The sequence below is a fragment of the Stegodyphus dumicola genome, chromosome 7, assembly GCF_044657685.1.
Source record: "Stegodyphus dumicola isolate Sdum_Otavi_A_Nest chromosome 7, ASM4465768v1".
NCBI classification, from domain to species: domain Eukaryota; kingdom Metazoa; phylum Arthropoda; class Arachnida; order Araneae; family Eresidae; genus Stegodyphus; species Stegodyphus dumicola.
In genome coordinates this window covers 189091687-189116441 of record NC_140774.1, presented here as the reverse complement: position 1 = coordinate 189116441, position 24755 = coordinate 189091687, and the positions used below count along the sequence as shown (strand labels likewise).

The window sequence follows — 24755 nt, the reverse complement described above, 5'->3', positions numbered from 1 at the left end:
TTTAACTGTTTATATGTGTGAAATTTGTACAGCAAGCTATTTTAATTAAATAGGTTATTGTAATAGAATAACTTGAAATTTCAAGATTAAGTAATCAAAGTCAGTGGAATATTCTTGTTTTGAAAACATTTCATTCTTAACTTCATCTGCCTAAAACATGCGAAAATTTTCAAAACTTTAAGAGATATTTTTTATGAGTTTTTAAAAAATATCAATTGACCATTTGAGTCCCAGGGGTATTGAAAAAACACTGTCAAAGAATCCCAAACAATGCAACCCCGCTTTCTCTAAATGAATACGAAAAGACCCGAACAGCATAATAGCACTTGTTTTATTTTACATCGAGAAATACCAAGTGGCGCAACGTCACTTTGTTTATTTTACATTGATGAATCCCAATCGGAACAATAGCACTTCATGTATTTGTTAGGTAATGTGATTCTCTTCTTTTTCTCATCGCTTCGTCGTATTTATTGCAGTTTTTTCTCATTTTATCCTCAATTTTCGAAATATACTGTAATTTCTCGACACAAAATCTCAACAGCCCGATCGCACTGCTTGGAACTCAAATGGTTAATCAGTTTGAAAGGTCCTTTAAAGTTGGAATTTCTGAAATTAAAATATACATAAAAAGATTAAAATTCTAAAGCTCCCCTTGAAAAATTTGAAATAAATGTTAATTTGTTATGAGGAATTGTGTTCTTGACATGGATCATACTTTTTATTATCATTAGTAAATAATATGATGAGGGATTTAGTTTAACAGCAAACATGAAAGTTAATTTAGTGGATTGTTTTAAACAAATGTGTTCTTCATTTTTCTGTAGTTCTCTGTTGTAATTATGTGCAAGTTGTTTTTAAGTGTATAAATGTATATATCTCAAATCAAATGGCGCGGTTTCACAAAAATGCAAACATAGTGTACCATTTAATTATGTGCTACGTTAACCATATCACATTGCATTAATTAATTATTTTTTTATTTATGTTTAGGAGCTCCTGATCCAACAGCAGGAGCTCCGGCGGATGAAGAACATAGCTGGCATCTTGACGAAGAACAAGTTGGGGAACAAGTTCGTACATATCTGTCTCAGGGAAGCTACTATAGTGCTAACAAACAGCTCAACTGCCTTTTTTCCAAAGTAAGTAAATTATTTTTCAGTGCTCAAACATGACAGGAAATCTGTTAAGACAGTTAAAACCTAGTCTATAATAAAAAAATATACACATTAATTTTAATATTTCATTTAGCTTTTGGTATGTTTAATAATATTAAAAAAGTAATTCCTTTCTTTCGCTATCCTACTTTTGCCTCGAAATCACCATTTTAGCATATCATTTGTGATATCTTTAAAATTATCATGAGAATTAACTATAAAAATATTATTTTTTAAAGTTTTTATATCATTAAAAGATTAGAATGTTTTTTCATTTAAATAATCATTGGTTTTAGTTTGATTATGGCAAAGCATGTGAGAGCTTTCTGCCTAATTGGAGGGATGCCTTCATTGAGGACTTTCTATGGGATATTGGCTCGTATCCCAACTTATACAGGATTAAAACCACAAAATGCTCATACACCCAGCCCATTTGTTGGGATTTGAACTTGGATCAAAGTACCAGTATTCAGTAACTTTACCACTCGGCTAGCTGAAAATGTTTCATTATTGTTTCTTGGTGTTATTAAAACTTCAGATTATTAGCAGTAATAAATAGTTAACATGAGTGAATTAACAAAATGCATATGTTTTTGATTTTTTTAACCCTTAGCGCTCTGCACGTTTTTGTACCACTGCCTACCAGCAACTCCGGCACATTTTTGCAGGATCCGGTGTTTTTAAATGCAGCATCCAAAATATCTACATAAATCTCTTTCTTGTAAATATTTTACCAAAGAAAGAGATGTGACTATTCTCCTTAACTGACCAATAATCCTGCATAATTGTCAGGGGTATCGTACCCATATTAATAATAACTCCAATAAAAGTCCAAAACTTGCCCTCTTCCGCCGTATGCCACCTTTTCCAAATAGAATTACTAGATATTTCTTTATTCTTTCGAACATTTTCTGCATAATTGTTGGTTTCTTTTATAATTTCATTTACCAGTTTGTTTGTGAAAAATAATTTGAAATATTGTGTCGGCTGTACAATATTTGTAGGAATTTGTGGTCCAATGACCTTTGGTGATACACTAAAATGTATTCTATCTGGAATATCTAATTCTTCCGTGACATCGCACCGTTCATCTAAGTCTTCCGGTGACTCTTCGCTTTCACTTTCAATAACTACCATTCGTCATGTCTTTGGTAGTATAATTTCGGAACCACTACTTGAAGTGTCAGAATTATAACCAACATTGTCTTCCACAATATCTTCTAACAATGAAAAATCAAATACATCTTCACTATCACTCAACTCTATATTCTCATCACAATAATTATTTTTCTCCATGTTGCTAACCATAAAATTGATCAAATAATGTTTCAATCCTAACAGAGCACATTTTAACTACAGATAACAATTACCAATACTGACGATTCCATAACATCTTAAGCCTATCATGCTAAAAACATTGGGCTCTGCAGCGGAGGCTACGGAATTATGGAACAAATGACGGACAGCTCCGTAGCGAAGCCAACAGAGTGCTAAGGGTTAAAGAATTTTAAAAATCTTTAAATTTAATAATTATGTTCGATTTAAATTAGATAATCTTTTTGTAGTTAAAAGTGTACTTGCAACTATTATTCACAATTACTATTATTCACAACTATACAAGCAACTATTATTCACAATTTGCAATAAATTTAACCATTTTAAATAATTTTAATTCTGTTTAGATATAATTGCTAAGATGGCATCTTTTAATTTCTGCCAATGTCATTTCTTGTAAACTTGTATTTAGTGATTTATGACTTGCATCTGGCTAACACACAGGTATTAAGTTGCTGCATAGAATAAACGCCTGGAGAGATTATAAAAACAAACCTAATTGCAAAATAAATGCCTTTTTTTGAGAGAATTATCAGTTTTTTGCGATTACTAATGTACTCCAAGGACAATAAAAAAGTTGATTTTTTTAACTTAGGAACTGACTTTCAGTTTCAATTAGATTCTTAATTATAAGTTCTTTGTGCATGGAATTTCCTTTGTATGAGTCATAGGCATATTTGCTAACTTAAAGCAAATATATATACACATATGTTATATGATCTAAGAAGTCTTGGTTATAATTTTTATTTTAGGTTAAGGAAATGTTGAGAGCAAAAGATTCCAATGGTGGGAGAATGTTGCGCTTAATAACAGAACAGTTCCTAGCAGATCCACGACTGGTCATCTGGCATTCTCAGGGCACACCCATGACTGACAAATGTCGGCAGTTATGGGATCAATTAGGTAAGTCAAACTAAAGCAGCAAAGCTTATTTAATTGATATATTGTAGCGCTTATAAAAGTTTAGGTGTTGCCTTTGTTATTTTATCCTTAAGTAAATACAGTGAACTCATAATAAACTGAACTCCTTAGGTCTTGCAAAACTGTTTGAATTGTCACAAATATTTCCATATTCATTTCATGTTAGTTAAGATTTTGGGGCTTTCAATTTTTTCTTTCAATTTATCTAATTTTGAATTGGCGATAATTAATTAGTTATTGTGGAAGCTTAGAAAAAATAAACAATTACATAGCTATTTTTCTAAGCTTCCTATTGTACTTGCAGATTTATTATGCTATGTTTGCTTAGTAAATCATTATATCATATTTATTACATTTTCTCTGTTTTAAAATTTAAATGTAAAAAAAAGTATTTTATTTAGATATATTTTAGGAATTTTGTTACTGCATTGCAATTTGATTCCCATGATCCCCATTTGGGGATTTGTCTTAATAATGGAAATTTGGTAACTTTAATTAGGTTGCCAACAATGGTTACTTTTTTAAATTGCTTTTTAAACCTTTTTTAAGTTTTTGCATGAGTTGTTGAGTAGTAGTTGTTAAATGTATGAGCTGGAGAATATTATTTGAGAGAAGTAAAATTTTGTGACTTTCAAGATTTCAATATTTTCAAAACACAGTATATTATGTTAGTATGTAGTACATCATTTCCAACTCCTGTGTACTGCCATGTTCTCTAGTGGTTTGAGAATATATTTACTAACATTATTGTCAATGTGAATTTTATTTTCCGGTGAGGGTTACTTGAATGTCAATTCCCATTTGAGGCTCATGGCATGTTCCATCTATATTATATTTATATTCCAGTTTCCCATCTCTTTGTCCATCTAGACACCCAGAAATAAATGTAAATTGAGGGGGGAAATATGACAGTTAATGGGTTAATATTATCAAAGTTAAAATACATGTCATTGATTTTTTTTTAAAAGAATTGCTGAGATGAAGCTTTTTAACTATCTTAACAGTATTCTGTATTTGCTAGTGAAAATTTATTAACTATATTTATATAGTTACTTGCTTTAAACTTTGTTTTCATAACCTTCTTTCCTTAAGATGATATCCAAGTAATTAAACAAATTGAAAATGCAATTTCAAAAAATTAAGTAATGTATACTGATTGAAATTGAATTTTATGACTGTATAAAAGTGGAAACTCAGAGGGTGAAAATTAAATACTTAATAAATAAATTGATAAAGGGTTTTTTTGAATTAATGCTTTAGGAAAAATGATGATTTTTACTTCCTTCTATAAAGTAAAGGAAGTATTGTAAACCCCGAAAAATTCGGGTACCATATTTCAGCGGAAATAGCCATTTTGACTGTTCTCGAATTCATTTGAATGATTTTTTTTTTTTGTGTGTAATACAGACAGAATAAATAACTCTTTTTTCCAAAACGGTTTCTAAAATGGATTCAGAAGAGATTTTTTGCATGGTGTCTGTATGTATATATGTATGTACCTTGCATAACTCAAAAATGCTGTAGAACATTCTAATTTTGTTTATGGAATTGTTATAACATTTAGTTGTACACCTCCCTTTTTGTTGCAGTTGGCCGCAACAGACGTATGTACAGTACAGGATTTACATATAAGCTACACAAGCCCTTTCCGCAAACTCATATTTGGCACTGACATATAATATCTGGACTTAAAGGGCCCCATATCTCAAATAGCTTAGAACCTTATCAAGTCTAAATCCAGTCCTGTGTATATACATCCTGCATAGGGTGCTCAGTTCTTTATTCTCAGTTGCTGTTATTTGGCTCAGTGAGCTCAATTTTTTATTCTTATACGTTGGTCAATTGTGCATTTTTGCTTTTAAAAGTGTTTGAATTATATCGTTCTTATGTTCTGGCTAAGGATTTTATGTCTTTAGTTAATCTGCACGTAGTAGTTATAGAATTATCAACCGTTTAAAAGTGACACTAAGCCTAATAAAGCCGCCATTTGTTTGCATTTGAAATTCTTGGTAGAATAGTGAATTACGTCTGTAGGTGCACCAATTTCAGTGTCTTTTCTTAAGTGGGACGAAAGTTAACATCCAATTAATTTTGTGCACCAAAAAATCTGTCTTCCTGCCCACCGGCTGAATTGCTTGTTTTAGCATAGAAACTCTTAATTTTAATTAATTATTTCTTTAAACTGTATTTAGTATTTTAGGTTTTTCCGTATTTTACAATGTCCACATCAGATGTATTCTGTTCTTTTACTTTTATTGTATTCTTTTACATCATACTGGACAAGAGAGGATGTAAGTGCATTTCAAAACTGCAATTAGCTATAAATCATGGTGTTTAATCAATTTTTTATCAGCCAACTTTGAAATGCTAATTTGAGATAATTGTAAAAATATTTTAATGGTTTAAAAATACATAATTATATGTTTTTTGAATTCTTATTCATTTCATATTTTATTGTCAAGGTGCATTATGGGTGTGTATAGTCCTCAATCCCCACTGCACTGCTTCCGAACGTGCACATTGGAAAAGCTATTTAGAAAAATGGGCTGCTATGCATGTTTGCCCTTTAGAGGATGCAGACTTCAGGCCAATGAGGGGAACTAACAACAACCGGAGGCCTTTGGTGGATGACAGTTCATCTGATTCATCTGATGATGAAAATGGTATAGTAATATGCTAATTATAATACACCATTTGTTATTGATCATTTTTATTGGTTGATTTTTTTCCGAGTAATTTATCTGCAATTATGAACTCAATGTATAGTGTTGTTAACCTTTAATCTTTAAAGCCCAAGAAAAAGTTTTGGTTGAAGATTATCCTTATAAATTATGAAAGGATATAATGCATCAAAACTCATTTATTGTTCAGAAAAATATAAAAAATGTAAATAAAAAAATTTATTTACTTCATTTCTTCTACTGTTTAATTTGTTTGGCAATTCTCCACCATCTAGTTCTTACTATGTAATGACAATTATAGTTTGAGATATTTATTATTAATGTCATACAATTATCAGGAATATGAACCTGGTTGAACAATGAAATCTTTAAAACAGGTTATATATATATTTTTTCTTTGCAGATCATCCTAGAGACAGACCACTTACTGCATCAGGGCATCATCGACCTGTTACAGCACCTCAGTTAAGAACAATCTTCCATCGAGCGCTAGAAGCCTGCCACTTGAGCTGGGATGATCCTCATCTTAAATTCATTCTAAATAATGATAGCCTTAATTCTAACAATGAAACTCCTCTTTTAGGGGCCTTCAATTCTCAGGGATACCCCCTGTGGCCAGGTGAGTTAAATTCTGTAGCACGTATTAATTTATGTTTTTATTACTAATACATAATATTAGGAATCAGTGAGTCATATATTAACAAACTTTAAAAAAAAAAAAAAAAAAAAAAAAAAAAAAAGCATATTATGAGAAACAATTAAAATAATGCTAAATATTTTCATCTTGAATGTTTGCTAATTTAAGTAATTTTCTGTATTAATTAAATAAAAATTCTTTTTAAACATGACCGGGAAAACTAAAGAAAATAAACTGTTTTATTTTGATAAGAAGCCTTTTTTTTTTTTGTTGTGTGTGTGTGTGATAAAAGTAGTAACATTTATTTCCTAGAAAATTCTTAATTAATAAAAAAAGAAAGAAAAGAAAAACATTTTTAATTTTATGGTTCTTAAAATTACCTAAGTTTTAAGATATGCTAAACTTACGTTTTTAAAATAAAAAAAATATATAAAACATGTTTTCTTTCTCAGAACATATCCCAACAGCATGTGCTCGAGTAGAAGCATTAAGGTCACATGGTTATCAGCCAGAGGCTCTTAGGCTAGCTGTCGCCATCGTAAGAACTATGAAACGTCAACAAAGAGAGTGGCAATGTCGGTGGCAAGCTGAACAAGATAGAGGGGGTAAGTCTATGGATCAGTGTTTCTGTGTACACCACTCTTTTTAATGTGCTGATGAATTTGGATACCATTTTATATGCAAATTAATATGATCTGTATTAATTAAATTTTATACTTTTTAAGAAAAATTCTTAATTTTTAGAATATTAATATCCTTAAAATATTCCTATGTGTAATAATGAGTAATAGCTTGGTCAACCATTATATGCTAAGAAGTATTTTAATCATGACAGAAATACTGGCCGTTGAGTAAAAATCAGGAATTCATAGCAATATTCATCAATTCTGAATGAAAAGTGAAAATTGGCTCATCTGAAATTGATTTTCTTATTTAAAACTTTTTATGCATGGTTTGGAGAGTTGTAAGGTGTATAAAATTCACTTCACCAAGAGAGGCTGAATTCATTTACTTTTAGCATGCATAAATCAAGTTTTAATTAACTGAATCTTTCTTTTCTTTGGATCGATTCATTTCCACTCTGTGCCATGAATTTTGTTTCGTCAGCTAGTCAATTTGTAAGCATATGCACTCCTTAATTGAGGAAAATAACTGACCACCTTGATAAAAGAAGTTTAAATCCTCAAGTCCTTGCAAGCATATAACAAATTTAAATGTAGACTTAAATTCTTATTTCTTTCTAAAATCTATTATTTTAAAAAGAGGAATATGCAAAGTTAACTTATGTAGCTTCTAGAATGGCTATGTTGTTAGTTAATACGTGCAACAGAAAAATACTAATTTCTTACTGTGAGTATTATTTTATACCATTCTCAGTCATAACTATAATTCTAATACCACAAATTTTAGTTATATACAGTCAAAAGTCGTTAATTCGGACACCCATAATCCGGACCTCAAAGATACAAACTTTTTGCGCATGCGCCGCGTTGACGCGTAATACCTTTACGGCTGCGAATATGCATGTGCGAATGCGCATAATACGTTTACGCATGCGCGTTTAATGTATAACGGATGGTGTAAGCTAAGCTAAAATTATCTAATTCAATTAATGTTGCAGATTGCGTTGTTCCTTAATCTTCGAATTGGATCCGGCTTATTATTTTTTGCAGACTGTTAGAGCAATTTTATAAAAGTAAGCTTGAACTTTCGATTATGTCAAATAGAATTTTCAATATATATTTACTAATACGTAAATGATCTACAAAGCGAAAGTATGTTTCGAAGTCCATTAAACAGAAAGTGGAATTGCTGCAAAAAATGGATAAAGGCATATCCTTTGATTATCTAATCATTCCGAAATATGTTTATGAATTTCACGCTGCTCTACAGGGGGAGGGAAACGACGCGGCGCGCAATGAATTGGAAGTTGATCTGTCAGCACTATCCTTATCTTCAGGGCAGATGTTTTTATTTTATTTGGCTTATAATTCCTTACTAAATGTAGTACTTCATCTCGATGTACTCCGTCTTTGATATGATTTAAATCAAGTTCCTCGTCATTATAATTTGCTTCCGATAGTGAAGAAAGTGACAGAGAGGTTATTGAAAACGAAAAAATTTCGATTGACAAATTAGTCGGTATTCTCGGCACAGCAATTAACGGGAGTTGAACAGCGGAACTTTGTAACTGAACAAGAAATTATGTCTGTTTATAGAATTAAAGAGAAAGTATTATCACATAAAACGAAGCAACTTAAACAATTTACATTGAAAGAAATGTTTAATAAAGTAAACAAATAAATATTAAGCTTTTTTTTTTTGTAAATTTTGATACCCTTTAGATCATATTTGTTCTTTATTTCATAAATTACGGTTTCATATTTTTAATTTTATAATTTCTGCATGCCATCTTACCAGATTTAAACTGATGATCTATAATCCGGAAAAATCGATATTCCGGAATCACCAAAGTCCCGACGAGCCTGGATTAACGACTTTTGACTGTAATTATAATATATATATTTATAATAATTAATTATATAATTTATAATAAGTTATATAATTTATAATAATAATTTATATGATTGATATTATTTAGATAAAAATAATTGTTAAAAATTGCATGATCTTTCAGGTTCATATTGAATAATTTGGGAAAAAATATTTATTCATGATTTCATTGTATACTAATGTATAATTATTTTTTCATGTAAACTTTCATGTTTAAAAAGTGTATAATTACTTTTAAATGCCACTACATGCCATTATATTAATATTTAATTTATTCATTACTATAATGCATTTAATTATTGATAAGAATGAAAAACTAGAAGAAATTTCAATGTTTTTTCATTGCATTCTATTGAATTATTTTAGTTGCTCCTTGTTCAAGTTCAGGTATAACTAGCAATCCATTACATTACAACTCTGAGGGTTGGATAGGGCATCCCCTAGATCCAGTAGGTGCTCTTTTTGACACATTAGCTGAATCTTCTTTGGTTCCTGAAACTAAATCTTTTGATCAGTACTATGGTAAGAACTTCATTTTCCCTCACCTTCTTTTCATTTATTTTTCAAGTGATGCAATTTTGAATTATGCATCTCGTTATTTCTACTGCTTTTTTAAAAAAAAATGTTTGATAAATTTATTTCTAGATGTAACTATATCAAATTCATCAAATGACGAAGGTAATCTGACTCCACGTGAAAGACCTAGGTATCATCATGTGTCTGTACCTGGAAGTAGAGACCGAAGTGAAACATATTTATCGCTAGCTGTGGAAGCAGCTCTCATTGGGTTAGGTCAGCAACGAGTGATGCCTCTTGGGTTGTATGCACAGGAAAAAGCTTGCAAGCATGAAGATCGCCTCATTACAAAATTGCACGATATTGAATTGGATGGAACGCTAGTTGCTGTGCTTCGAAAACAAGCCATGCTCTTACTTGAAGGTACAAATATAAACCATTTCTGTTGATTTATTTAATCACTTGAATAATTTCATTAGGACAATGTTGTGTAACTAGAAATGTTAGAAATACTGAATGAGAAGTAAGATTCAGAATAACTAAAATATTCAGTACTTACTCAAATTGTTACGAAATTTCCAGGCGCGGTAAATGGCAAGGCAAGGTGGGGTTGCCACAATTGGCGTGGAATCACCCATTTGGCAACATTTGGTGACAAAATTGGTGATATGCCATAGACGGAAAGAGAACCTTCTGGAACAAATTCATACTGGTTTAGTCCAGAATGTTCTCAAACACAAGCCAAAATATAAACCCTGCTGGTACATGGAGAGTCAGTCAGTTAGTTAGTTAGACTGTGCGGAGTCCATCAAGTTGATAGTCGGTCGATGAGTCCCGAGTTGGTCATCGAGTGCATCGAAAGAGTCTGTTAGTGTATCACAGTTAGTGCATTGTCGAGAGAGTGTGTTGAGCTGCAGGAACGATGGAACCGAGGAGTCAGGAGCTGTACTTAGTGTATCATCGAGTGCATCGCGAATTGTAGCGTAAGAGTAAGTGAAGTTCCGGGAACGACCGAGCAGAGTCGGGAGCGTACTGTGGTGCTATGCAGTAAAGCTGTCTTCACTGTTATAGCCTGATTGCCTGAAGACTGTGTCGCTGATTGTTACATCATGTGTATAGTAGTTCTTCGATGAATGTAAAAACATGTTTTGGAGCTGTCCTGAGAATACTGGCCAATAAAGTGTGTTTTGCACTTTATTGGCCAAAAAAGCACTTGATGGAATATAGATTCCATTAAGTGCTGTCATCGTTATTCACTCCAAATCTGCACGAATCCTGTATGTACGAACGTAAAGGAAGAAGAAAAAAAAACGCAACATCTTTATCTGAGTACTGCATATATAATTGCACACACTGAAAACTTTGTTTTCATTTCTTACCATTCTTGTTGGAAATATCTCACAATGAGTAGACCTTTCTTAAAGAACAAAACTTTTGACAACATTCTATTATGTTGAAATCTTTTTGGATTTAAGAATAGTTTATACTCTGTAATGTTCTGCAATAAGTATGAATGATTTAATTATTTTGCCATTTATATGTAATTTAAAAACTTAAATATACTCTTGATACTGAAGTATCTTATTATTCTATGGAAAAACCTGTTTTGTCATACTTTTTACTACTGAGCATAAAAAAAAAACTAATTAGGAGGAAATATTTTGATTTCTGTTCAATGAAATATAAATCACATGGGTTGAAATTAAATTGTATGAATAGTAACATGTGAAGTTATTGGTGAAAGGTAATATATCTACATTCTGATTTTAGCAGATTAAACTGATTATTATGTTAATTATGTCAAAACATGCAGTGAATATCATCATGGGCATTTTCTAAGGTAAAGTTTATATATGCAATGCAGATGAGAAAATCCATGAAAACACTTGTTTACACAACTTCATTGTTCATTCACACAACTTCCAGTGTTGTGTTATTTAGTTAGCTCACTGGTAGCCCATTGGCTGTACTGGTAATTTGTTACGAGTTTTATCCTTGGCAGCTGAATGGGATGCAACTTGAGATTTTTTATGTGCTTTTACTTATGCCCAGGCCTGTTTTCCTTCTAAAGTCATTGAAGAAGACACCCTTTCCTACAGGCAAAATGACCTTCATTTGCTTTGTTATTTGGCTGCTAGTTGCGATTGAAGATGAAAGATCAATTTTTTTTTGCACTTAATTTTAAATGTAGCATGCTGGCTGAAAGAAAATTTGACAGTATGTATAATTTATGTAACTTTTCTGAAATATGCCGAAGGAACTTTATATAAAATTAAGAAATGTAAAAACTATATAATGTTTCTGAAAAATTTTAATTGTATTAATTACAATTTTTCACCAATAATATATGAAATTAGGGTAAAAGGATTAGAAAAATAAATTCATGTGAAGAGATTATTTTCATGTAAAGCAATATATTTAATTAGTTTATTATTCCACCCTCCTTTAAAATATCACAATTGATACTTGAAATATCTTCCTGGTCTTGATGTCTATAACAAGGGCAGATATAATATTTACTCGCAGATTTCTACAGGCACATATTTTGATTAGTTATCTAAAACATAATAACATTTAACTATTTTCCATTATCACCACCATCATAGTGTCTCTTCACTAAATTACAGGTATTATATCTGATTATTTTACTTGACATCGACTTTCATGTTTTTAGGCTCCCAGATTTTTTTTTTCTTGCTTCTATGTTTGCTCAGTTGTATTTCCCCCTCTCTCTCTCTCTCTTTTTTTTTTTTTTTTACTAGTCAGTGAATAAACTCAAATCCACTTCAGTTTTTTTTCCTCCTCATATAGTAAGTAAATGGCACATGCAAAATAATATTTTTGAATATGGAATATTTGTGCAATCTGAGAAAAATTCCTGTATTCCAGTGTTAAAATATTTTTCATTTAAGATTTTCTTTTTTTTAAAATATATTAAATATTTTATCTTTTCCTTAGTATGTGATTGTGTTCAAATTTGAATTCAACCCTTTTGACTTTTTCATGTTTAAAATTAAAGTTTGAAAAGTAGTTTAATTTAATGTTTACGTGCTAAAAGATGTGTAATATGAGTTTAAAGTTTTTAACTTTTCCCATTTCCTGGAAATCTCCTGGGACAATATGTCCCAATCATATTGTCAACTGGGACTATTTGTCTCCAGTGCATGGGACTGTCTATCAGAAATTTTAAAGATATGCTGTTTTTAAATATTTTATTTTTGTTGATATGAATTTTATATGGTTTGAGTGTGAAGAACACGATATTTAATAAATAAAAGTAACACACAAAATTTTAAAGAAATGCCTCTTTTGGCATAATATAAAATCTGAAAGCTTCAGATTTAGAAATATTTTTTTGAATTAATGTTAAAATGTATTTGGATAAACTCAAAGCTGATCAAGTACTAAAATATTATTGTTAAGAATTTTCCCACTTAAAAATTTCAAAATTAAAAAAAAGTAAATAATTACCAAATTTTTAAATGCTACCTGACTGACTGCAATAATTGTCAAATTTTAATTTAATTCATTTATGCATTGAATATTATGTTCCAGGAATTCCCTAAGAAGTATGTTTTATGTTGAATTAATATATTTTTTCTTCAGATTTATATATAAAAGCCCCATGTATAACCTAACCTTTGCTGATCGTGCACTAATAGCAGTTTTAAGCATTTATACGCTAAGTATTATAGTATTTGATATCTATATTATGCATCTGTATTATTTTATAATGCTTGGTAAATGATTTATCATTAATAAACTTTGTGCCTAATTTTAGGTGGTCCATTCAGTGGTTTAGGCTGTGGCATTCATCCAGAAAGTGTTCCAATGCATACATTTGCAAAGTATTTGTTTACTGCCATGCTTCCATACGATTCAGACTTAGCATACAGTGTGGGTCTTCGTGCAATGAGGTAATTTTTTTTCTATAATTTTGCATTAAATTATGCAAAACTAGAGCAATCAGAAGTTATAAATGTTTTCATAATTTTTTGTATGTTATAATTTTTTCTAATGCAAAATCAAGATCCAAGTAGGAAGCGTAAAATTTGCAATTCTCATACAGGATTTGGTTCCCTTCAGGGAAGATAAGCACACTTCAATATTATATTGTCTTTGTTCTTCAGTTATTTAATGTTGCATTATTTTTTTTACTAATGATTAATCCTTTTCACCATGATTAATGAATTGAGTGGAATTAATATGTAAATAGGACAGTGTAATTACACTTTGAACATGTACTATGTGACTAGACGTCTTTAAAATTATCTTTTTTTCATGATTCAATTATTAGACAAATTTTCTATGAGCAAAGAAATATTTATGACAATTATGTGCCTTTACTGAGTGATGGATTTAATGATTTTATCTGATGATCATGATGCACTGGTATTTGTTTTTGGCAGTATTATTGAAAGTATTTGGTTCATCTAACCTTGCTCTATATTTTCTGCTGAAATTATTGCTATTCGGCAAGCACTTTTATTTATTTCAAAGCAAGAAGGAGAAAATGTATCCTTTGCTCTTTATCCTCCGACTGCCTGAATATACGTAGACTATTGGAATCTGGAGGTCATTTCGGAAATCCTGTGTTGACCGAGACCATTAATCTCTGTTTAGATGTTCAGATCCCATTCTTTTTTTATTTCATTTGCATTACTAAGTTTTAGTCATTTAAAGGGAAAAAAAATCAAAATTTTCTTTACCTTTCAGGTTGCCCATTTTAGAAGAACATGAAGATTCAGAAGAAATGGTTATAAACCCTTCTTTAAATCCTTCTGTTCTTAGTCGTTATCCCAGGTGGTTTACATTAGGGCATATAGAAGTTCAACAGTGTGCTCTAGCTTCAACAATGCTTTCTGCTGCTAAAAGTTTGTATATTTAAATTATTTAATTTTATTTGAAATAGTCCTCATTATCTTTTGAGTTCAATATTATGTCTGAAATTTTTTAATTAGTTTCCTAATCTTAATTGTAATAATAAATTGTATTTTGAAATTCAAGAATGTTATTTTATCAACTCTTTTACTACTAGATAAATTTTATCAATTTATTATTATTTATTAAAATGTTAGATATTTGTACGTAGATTGCAAAACATGCTTTTATGCGCACGAATAGAAAATTATTGCTTCAAAGCATTTAATCTGTGACCCCCTCTGTAAAAAAGCAGTTCAAAATTTATGGTGTTAGATTATATTTCCAACAAGAAAGGGGCTTGAATTCCATTTACTAAAATTGCTCAACTTCTCTAAATTTGCAAAAGTATTTCCTGACCTGCATTTGAATAGTTAAAAAACCACAAAGCAATAATAAAATCATTGCAAATGCTGCTCTGAATTTAGATAGCTGGATGAGTGTCTTTATGCCTTTATTTGTATTTGACATAAATCCAGTCTGTTTTCTATAGAAAGTCCATTGTAAATGCCTTTTTCTGTTGAAAAATAAACCATATTTGATTTACCAGAATAAAATAAACAAACTAAACTCCTATAGTTTCTCAGTCTCCTATAGTCATTTGCCAATTAGCAGTTAAAACTGTGGTATGCATCCTGTATTTAACTTCCAGTGGCAGAATGGACTACTAACAGATGTCTTTCGAGTTTCTCTTCTTGGGCTAATATAAATATAAACTATTTTCTGTTATAAAAGTCTTCACTAAAGAAAGTTGTAGACATCTCGCCATAATTGACCTAATCTAACTTTTTGGGTTAATGATATTTAGTTGTCATAATTCTCAATTCACATACTCAAAATCGTATGTTTAGATATTTATTAATAAATTCATTCTGGTAGAGGCCCACGAGGGACCAAGCGGTAAAATTGCTGAACACTGGTAGTTTCAACTTGAGTTCAGTGGGTTCAGTTCCAGGTGGACAAACTGGGCTGCATGGGCATTTTTATGGTTTTCCCCATATGTAACCTGTATACAAGCCAGTTTCCATTAAAAATTCTTTCACGAAGGCATCCCTGCTCTTAGATTACCCTAGTGTGCTTTGCCACAATCAACTAAACCAAACCATTCCGTTAGATTTTGACATTGTCATCCTGTCATCCCATGAACAAGAAACCAGGATTCATTTAATTTCTATGTCCATAAACAACCAAGATTCATTTATTAAAAAAAAAAGAAAGAATCTTTAAGATGAGAATTTGGATCTGAAAGTAGTTGGTTACATCTGTTTTCTTTGATACTCATTTGGGGGGGGGGGAAAAATTACTTAATATATTTGTCTTGAAACCATTATCCAATTATTATGATCTTGAATGTTCATTTGAGCATGATGGATCTTAGAATTTGTTTCGGTCAGTAGATATTATGTTCTTAGCAAGCTCAATGTACATGTTTTTAGTATTATCTTAAACAAATTCTTTTACAAAATGCACTTAAGACAGATGCTTATCTTAAATAAATTATTTTACATTCTTCAATGTACTATATTTTAAAAGTTAATTGTCCTTGGCAAAATTAAATTGTGCCAAAATCTCAGAATCATGTTGCTTCAGTTATATTTGCTAAAAACTGTCAAGTGTTTTCAATAGAAGTATTATAGGCATTGAAATAATATTGGCAGTAGTGGAATAGGCATTGAAAGTGTTTTTCAGTAGATGTAACCCTATCAGTGCCTATTCCAGGGTATTAACCCCTTCGAGCCGGGTAGCGAAAACGCACGCTTATCGCGGAGGCCGGCAGTGTTGTCTTGCGCGAGCGTCTCTCCAGGGCTGGGGGCTTTTTTGCTACTAAGCCTAAATCCATGAAATTTCCGAAGTATAAACGTATTGTTTAATAATGCTCTATAGAGTATTTAAACGGCTTATGCTTTATAGATATTTATATATATATACTTTAATTACCTTATTTCTTGTTTAAATGCATATTTTACACATTTTATTTTAATTATTCACCATTTTATGACTTTTAACATTATACATCTGAAAACTAAATATATTACTTAAAATTCTCTTTTTGTATGAAAAATTTGAAAACAGGGATCTACACACAACAGTCCTACGTTACATTCCTTGCACTCGTAATAACTCATTTGCCGTTTTGGAGGATTTTTCCGGGAATGTGAACAAACGAAGCATTGTCGTCTCATTTTCTTATCAGTCTCTTCTGAACAAAGTTTTGGAAAACGTCTTTCAGAATCAATATCAGAATATCAGAATTTCAGAATCAATATCTGAAATATTTTGCATCATTTCTGCTATTTCATGCTCTGTTAAATATTTTCGATGCTTCGACATTGCAACGGTAAAAACAGAAAGAATTCACGTCTAACAATATCTAATTATTTTCTAAAAACTGAACTGTAAACCGAAATACTCAACGCTTTAGCACATATAAATCTTCTACTTACAATAAACAACTAGCACGTGCGAATAAAGTGCAATTTAAAGAGACGTCATAAATCACGCCATTCGGAAACATTTAGTTCCCCGTTTGTTTATATAATCCAAAACACGTGTATGTGAGTCATGCTTCTCTCATTTCGAGTAGAAGGTCTAATGTACATGTATCTGAAACCATATGGACATACAGTGCCGTCTTGTGGCAGAAATTATAGTTTGAAAAACGTTCCAGGGTACTGGCACAAATACGTGACAGTCGGTTTTAAACGGAAAAATGCTCTGGCATGCCTGCATGTCGGCCAGTAGGTAAGTGTGTTCGTTGTTGGCATGTATACATGACAATCGGCACGAAGGGGTTAAAGACATGGCTTCATTGTCATAAAATTGTTTTGAAGATGATTAATAATTTAATAATTCACATTTATCGATATAATATTTCTGTATTGTTTCACTTCCTTTTGTTTTTCCTTGTAGTTCTTAGATATAATAAATTACTTGAGCAAATTTGCTGACTTTTTAATTAATCTGAGAACATAAAATTACAAATGCATTCAATTTGCATGTCTCATTGGAAGTATTTGCTGAACATCTTCTTTGACTCTGTTCCCCTGTTTTTTAACAGTCATATATTTAATGTTAGGCAGTGACCAAAAATTTGTTAAAATTTTATATATTTATGGTACTTGCACCATATTTAATTAATAATTAAAACTCACCATGTAATATAGAACCAAAATGATTAGACATCTCAAGGCAATGATGTATGTTAACAAAACACCCTACTTGCATGTACTGGATAATATTGCAAATAGAGATTGGTGGTCATGTTTTTAGAATATCTGAAAGGTACTTTTATAAGTTCTATGGACTTGAAAATAAAAAAATGAACCACTCTATGATATGGATCGATATGCGAAGGATCAGCTTACATTTAGTTGATTCTTTAAAGATGTGTGACTGTAATTTTTCTGTTAGCTAATGTCTCCTCAAACATATATATATTAAATTATTATTATTGATAATCTCCAAGGAAATAAGGTTAAAATACTAACATAATGGGAGACTTTTAAGAATTAAATATTAGTAAATGGTATGAAATTGTGGAAAGCTAAATGTGGAAATTCTATGAAATTTAATTATCAAAACCCAAATATTAAAAATAGAATAAAAATAGAAAACCCTAAAATACAATGTTAATTAGTACCGATGTCATTGAAAGATTCTAAATTTTCAAGGAGAATTAATCTCTTTCAATAAAATCACCAATATATATAAATATATTCCAAAAATCTTGAGTATTTTAAATTTTCCAAATATGACTTTATTACCTACTTGCTTCTTAATGCTCCCTTCTAGTGTGATATGCAACATTGAAAAACAGTGGTCTATTTCAGGTTTTTACTTTTTTTGACAATATAGCATAAGTGAAGCTTAAAGGGTTTGTTGTTAATACGACAAAATTTTTCTTCTGCCTAATATACATATGAAATGGCATGTTACCTTTATTTCAAAATGTTTGGATTAGTCAATCTGTTTATTTAATATATGCAATGTAGTAAACAAACTGCTACTGATTCTCCCCCCCCCCTTGTAACATGAACATAAAATGTGGCAGCTATTTAGCTGAATGTAAGTTGGCATGTGTATATTTCTTAATATCATAGCAAAATTTGTTTGGCAGATATTTTGAAATTGCTTCATAAATAAAATGCAAAAATCCTTTGTTTAATATTATATGTAATAATATGTTGTAGTTTAAGCATATTTTATATTTTTGAAATTACAAAAATTTATTCATTTCTTTCATAATTGATCTTTTGACTAGAGGTTACATCTAATTGTAATAAAATATTTTAAACTAACAGTAAAAATAGTAAAATATTCTGATAATGCATTTAAAATGCTTGAAATAATTGAATTGTTTGTATCACCTATTTTCTTCAAATATATTTAAATTTTAATATTATGTTTTTAAATGCAATATTTTTTTCACGTTAATATATAAATAAGTACATGTTTGTTATTTAATTTGAAGGTGATGTTGTAAAGCTACAAACAGTTTTAAAATCAGCTCAGCGTAATATTCATAGTTCCACACAATTGTTCAAACTTGCCCAAGATGCTTTTCGCATAGCTGTTCCCCCTGATGGAGGTGGAAGACATTCTACATTGTTAGATGCTGCTTTTCAATTAGGATTACAGGTAATTTAAAATTCTTTATTGAGGGGTGATTGTGGTCTAGATATAACTGGAATCCCCTATATTTTACTTTCTGAAATCAGGAATTCTAGACTTACGAAATGTTGGTCGGTTTGTCATCTTTAATTTGTCTTGGATAAAATGTATCATTCAGAGATTACATGAATTGGAAACTCTTAGACTATGTAAACACAGAAACAGCAGAGAAAATTAGATAATTGTACAGAAACAACTTGTACTGTAATCTTTTGGGATGAAAAAAGATGGAAAACAGAAATACTCATTTACAGAACTGATTAAATCCATTTTAACTTGTTTCCATAGACTTATTGTTGAAAGTTCGTTTAATTATATGGCTAATATGATAGAATGTAGAACATGCTTCAACTGTGATAGCCTACTTGTGGAGACTATAAAATATTATTTATTTTCATTACACAAAATTACAGGTGAAACCTTTTGGGCATAAAAGTCCTATGAAGACCCTAGTGGTAAAGATTGTAGGGATAACTTACGGAATATCTGGACAGCGAAGAAAATTCTTCTGGATCATTCTGTTCATTCTAGCATTTCCATATCTTCAACTCTTCCTGATATGCATATTTTAAGTTTTACCTAACAATTGAAATTGTCTGCATCAAAATGTCTTGCTGATTGTATTAAACCTTTAAATTTTTAGCAAAGAAATATATAAATGCAGCAATCTTCCCCCCTTCCCAAAGTAAAAAAATTGCAAAATTAAAAAAGTTAAATTTTGCAATTATTTCCAAAAATTTTGAGAAACTAACAAAAGAGCAGGTTTTTGTAGGAAATGATGTAGTAAAGTAAATTAATTTTCTATAAATTAAAAAAATATATGTATTTTTTGCTTTTCTAGTCAAATTGTTTGAAAATATTTATGTATAATTTTATGTATATGTATCATATTAATACAGTCAAAAGTCGTTAATTCGGACACCCATAATCCGGAATGATCTATAATCCGGACCTCAAAGCTACAAACTTTCTGCGCATGCGTCGCCTTCACGCATGCGCACAGGCGTTTACGAGAGCGCGTAAGACCCTTACGGCTGCGAATATGTTTGTGCGCATGCGCGTTTAATGTGTAACGGAGTTATACGCTAAGCTAAAGTTATCTAATTCAGTTAATGTTGCAGATTGCATTGTTCCTTAATCTTCGAATTGGATCCGGCTTATTATTTTTTGCAGACTGTTAGAGCAATTTTATAAAAGTAAGCTTGAACTTTCGATTATGTCAAATAGAATTTCCGATATATATTTACTACAAAGCGAAAGTATGTTTTGAAATCGAAATCTGTTTATCAATTTCATGCTGCTCTGCGGCAGAGGGGAGGGCAGAAACGTCATTATTAGATTATGATAGATTAGAAAGATTATGTCAAATAGAATTTCCGATATATATTTACTAATATGTAATTTGTATCTACAAAGCGAAAGTATGTTTTGATATCCGAAATCTGTTTATCAATTTCACGTTGCGGATTGGAAGTCGATCTGTCAGCACTATCCTTATCTTCAGGGCAGATGTTTTTATTTTATTTGGTTTATAATTCCGTTTATATTTCCGTAGTATTCGATGTACTCAGTCTTTGATATGATATTAATCAAGTTCCTGGTCATTATAATTCGCTTCCGATAGGGAAGAAAGTGACCCAAAGGTTATTGAAAACGAAAACATTTCGATTGACAAATTAGTTGGTATTCTCAACACAGCAATTATAGGACTTGAACAGCGGAACTTTGTAACTGAACAAGAAATTATGTCTGTTTAATAGAATTAAAGAGAAAGTATTATCACATGAAACGAAGCAACTTACATTGAAGGAAATGTTTAATAAAGTAAACAAATAAATATTAAGCTTTTTCTTTTTGTAAATTTTGATACCCTTTAGATCATAATTGTTCTTTGTTTCATAAATTATGGTTTCATATTTTTAATTTTGTAATTTCTGCATGCCATCTTACCAGATTTAAACTGATGATCTATAATCCGGAAAAATCGATAATCCGGAATCGCCGAAGTCCCGACGAGTCCGGATTAACGACTTTTGTCTGTATTCTCATTTATTTGAAACCTTGCTGGATTTTTATTCTGCAGTAATTTTCAGGATTTCTGAAATGGGATCACAATCACACCTGTTTAATCAATCTTATATGATTATATTGCTGAAAATTAGAAAAGCAGATACTGAAATTGTTTAACTGCTGCTTAAAAATCCTTACATTTTATTTAGCGTAGAGAATTAATTTTATGTTGTATCGAAACTTAAGTAGTTTTATTCACACTGAATTTTAATATTAATTTAAATTGTAATTAAAAATATTTTGAAATTGAGGTGAAGTTGCTTAACCTGAAAATATGAAATTCCAAAAGAAGAAGCTTTTTACATTTGCTTAATAAATAGAGATGTGTAATTTTTACATTAAAAAATTGAAACTTTTTTTAAAATCAGAAAAGAAAATTTCATATTTATTCATCAAATAAATAAATAAAAATACATGATTAATTAATATAATACATTAATATTAATCATTTAATATAATTGCAATAGTTCTGTAATCAACGAAACTATTGCAATTATATTAATCATATAGTTCAGCATCTGTAGTACAGAGTTGCTGATGTTTAAATATTTTATCACACGTTTCTCATCTCTAATTTTATGCTTTGATATTTTTATGAAATGGTATCAATGATTAAATTTTTATTCAGTATTAAAAATTCAGTATTATTATTCTTACTTTTATATTCTTCATGATAATATATTATATCTGTACAATGGGGTTATGGTAAAAAAAATATATTGAATCATTTGTATATCTTGAAATATTATTAGTCATCTTAGAGTCTTGAAAGAAAAGGCAATAAACATAGCAGATTTAAATTTTCCAGTTACTTTATTAATGACCTTTTCTGATATCTTTTGAACTTAGATATTTTTAATTGCATTCTTGGCTTCTGTATGTGATGTCACTGAATTTTCCTTATTTTGTTCAAGGATACTGTTCATCAGCTTTTATGTGGTAAAATATTCTATTTTCTAATGTTACTTTAATCTTTTATAAAGTAGATAGTCATTCATGTTAACTGATGACCTAATAAATCGGAATCTGCTCTATGTAACAAGATAAAATATTACATATTGCAGATTCTGACTGGTTAAATATTTATTAATCAGTAAAACAGACTGAAAAAGCTGTGTATATTTAAACTGAATTTTTTTTTTAAACTTTGTGGTATTTTGAGATTTTGGAATTATTTAAAAATTGGCGTACATATGTAGTGGACTTTCGTTAATTCAAACTCTTAGTAATTATCATAATTATTCAAAATATCAAAAATATTCTAGAAATAACATTTTCTTTACTCAGTGTTTCAGAACTCGGCTGTTATTATAATTAATCAAAATTCCCATTGATATGATATTGAATTATTTCAAGTTTCCTGTAGTTATAATTCTTTTAATAAAATTTGCTATTTTTATCTCAGGTTATGCGAATGACATTATCATCATTGAACTGGAAGAGGAGAGAAATGGTTAGATGGTTAGTAACATGTGCTACAGAGTTAGGTTTGGAAGCAGTGATATCAATAATTCAAAATTGGTATCAATTATTCACTCCAACTGAAGCTACAGGTATGTTCTGTCTATAGATTTTGCTACACCAAATTTCAAAGTAAATTAAACCCTAAATTTAGGGTTCTTGATTTACAAGAAGTGTTTTTAAAGTCTTATTTTAAGAGTAAATTACTGAGATAATCATGTATTAGAAATTTTCTTGATTAATTTAGAATAATTAATGTGCTTTTCTAGAATTTCATCTTTCATTAATAGTCCATTTTCAAGTCATTTTTGAATGACAAGTCATTTTTGAATTTGCAAATTCTTAGTCATAGGACAGTTTCTTAAATATATCCATGCATTGTTGTACCTTTGGCTGGAATTACAAAGTGCTGGACACTTTTTTTGAGAGGCAGGTTTAAATATTTAGTATATATATATATATATATATATATATATATATATATATATATATATAAAATCAGTATGATAGCCTTGCTTTAAGGCTCTCCCCTTCTTTTTAATGGAATTAAATTTAATTCATGTTATGAAGGACATGATATGAAATAATGTTTTTTTCTTAATCATTAAAAATGATTGTTCTGCAGGATTCCATTTAAAGTTAAAAATTTGAAACTTTGCATTTTTTGACTATTTTATCCATAAAATTAGTGCATAATCTCTGCTTAATTTTATGATTTGTTTATGAAAGAGTTATTTATTTTCTTAAGAATATTAAATCACTGTCTTTGAATTTTGCTGGTGGTGGTATTCCCCCTCCCCAATAAAATATTTTGATATATTTTTAAGAAATAGTTCTTTTATCCCTGCAAAATACTTCCCCCTCATTTATCCCTTTTCTCTTTTCCCCGTTTTTCTCTTATACTGATATAATTTTTTTGATATATACAGTGTGCTGTCGATTTTGGTTTGCAGATTATCCTTGCGTAAACACTTACTCATGCAATCACACTCTACACTCTGTGCAGGAGTATGTAAAAACTAACAGTCAGTCTAGTGACAGCTAAATTTTTACCATGAAATGCTACCAATGTTATTCAGAAGATAGGCCAAGGTAATATCATCAGTAAAATGACTTATTATTCTGGTCATCTCACAACTCTTGCTGAGGAAGGACGGAGATTTATGTAGTTCTGGAAAGGTTTCAGTGGATTACATGCCATTATATGGAGTAGCAAAAGCTTTGCCAAAATCTGCATTTTTCTATTATCCATGATCTGCTTCTCTGGCATTATCCTGAATAATTGAGAGTATGCTGTAATTGTATTTTTTTATAATTGTATAGTTTTTTATTCTTCAAATATCGGTTAATTCGTAATGAATGTGTATTTTGGGAGTTACCCATATGCTGTCCAAATTAAAATTTTTTAAGAACATGAGAAAGATTTTATATAGAAATTCATATATATAAAAGGCATGATTTATAACCTTATAACTCTTAGTTTTAAGATGTCTTTATTATGAGGTTCTTTTACATGTGTGTATATATATGTAAATAAAAAATATTTAAATGAAGATTCTGATTTGCAATTGTCCCTTAACTCTTCTTTTTAATTTGGTTATTTCCCCTATCCATCCAAAAAATAATAACTGCTTATAATAAATCTCTCAAAACTGCATAATTTCAAAATTACTTGCAAAGGTAGTAAGGCAAAATATATACAATGCTAAAATAGGCACCAAGACAGAATATTTACAAAATAAGAACAGTGCTTCATGAGTAGCTGTAAAAGGCACTGCCAGTTGATGTTGATTACTTAGCCTTTGTGGTGTATTTTAAGCCATTTTGTAGCCATTGTTATTGACTCTGCTTTGAATGAATAATATATCATTT

At 30.1% G+C, this 24755-nt stretch overlaps 1 protein-coding gene across 1 annotated transcript in view; it reads left to right on the top strand.

Annotated features, from left to right (window-relative positions):
* The window catches only part of LOC118189626 (zinc finger SWIM domain-containing protein 6-like), a 247508-nt gene that overhangs the window by 208175 nt on the left and 14578 nt on the right, over window positions 1-24755 (top strand). Inside the window, exons 5-15 of the mRNA XM_085821174.1 lie at window positions 994-1142; window positions 3245-3395; window positions 5876-6076; window positions 6498-6713; window positions 7184-7336; window positions 9612-9767; window positions 9891-10184; window positions 13543-13678; window positions 14478-14635; window positions 19153-19319; window positions 22828-22975. Of these exons, the coding sequence (XP_085677300.1) occupies window positions 994-1142; window positions 3245-3395; window positions 5876-6076; window positions 6498-6713; window positions 7184-7336; window positions 9612-9767; window positions 9891-10184; window positions 13543-13678; window positions 14478-14635; window positions 19153-19319; window positions 22828-22975 (1929 nt within the window). The remainder of the gene's footprint in view (window positions 1-993; window positions 1143-3244; window positions 3396-5875; window positions 6077-6497; window positions 6714-7183; window positions 7337-9611; window positions 9768-9890; window positions 10185-13542; window positions 13679-14477; window positions 14636-19152; window positions 19320-22827; window positions 22976-24755) is intronic.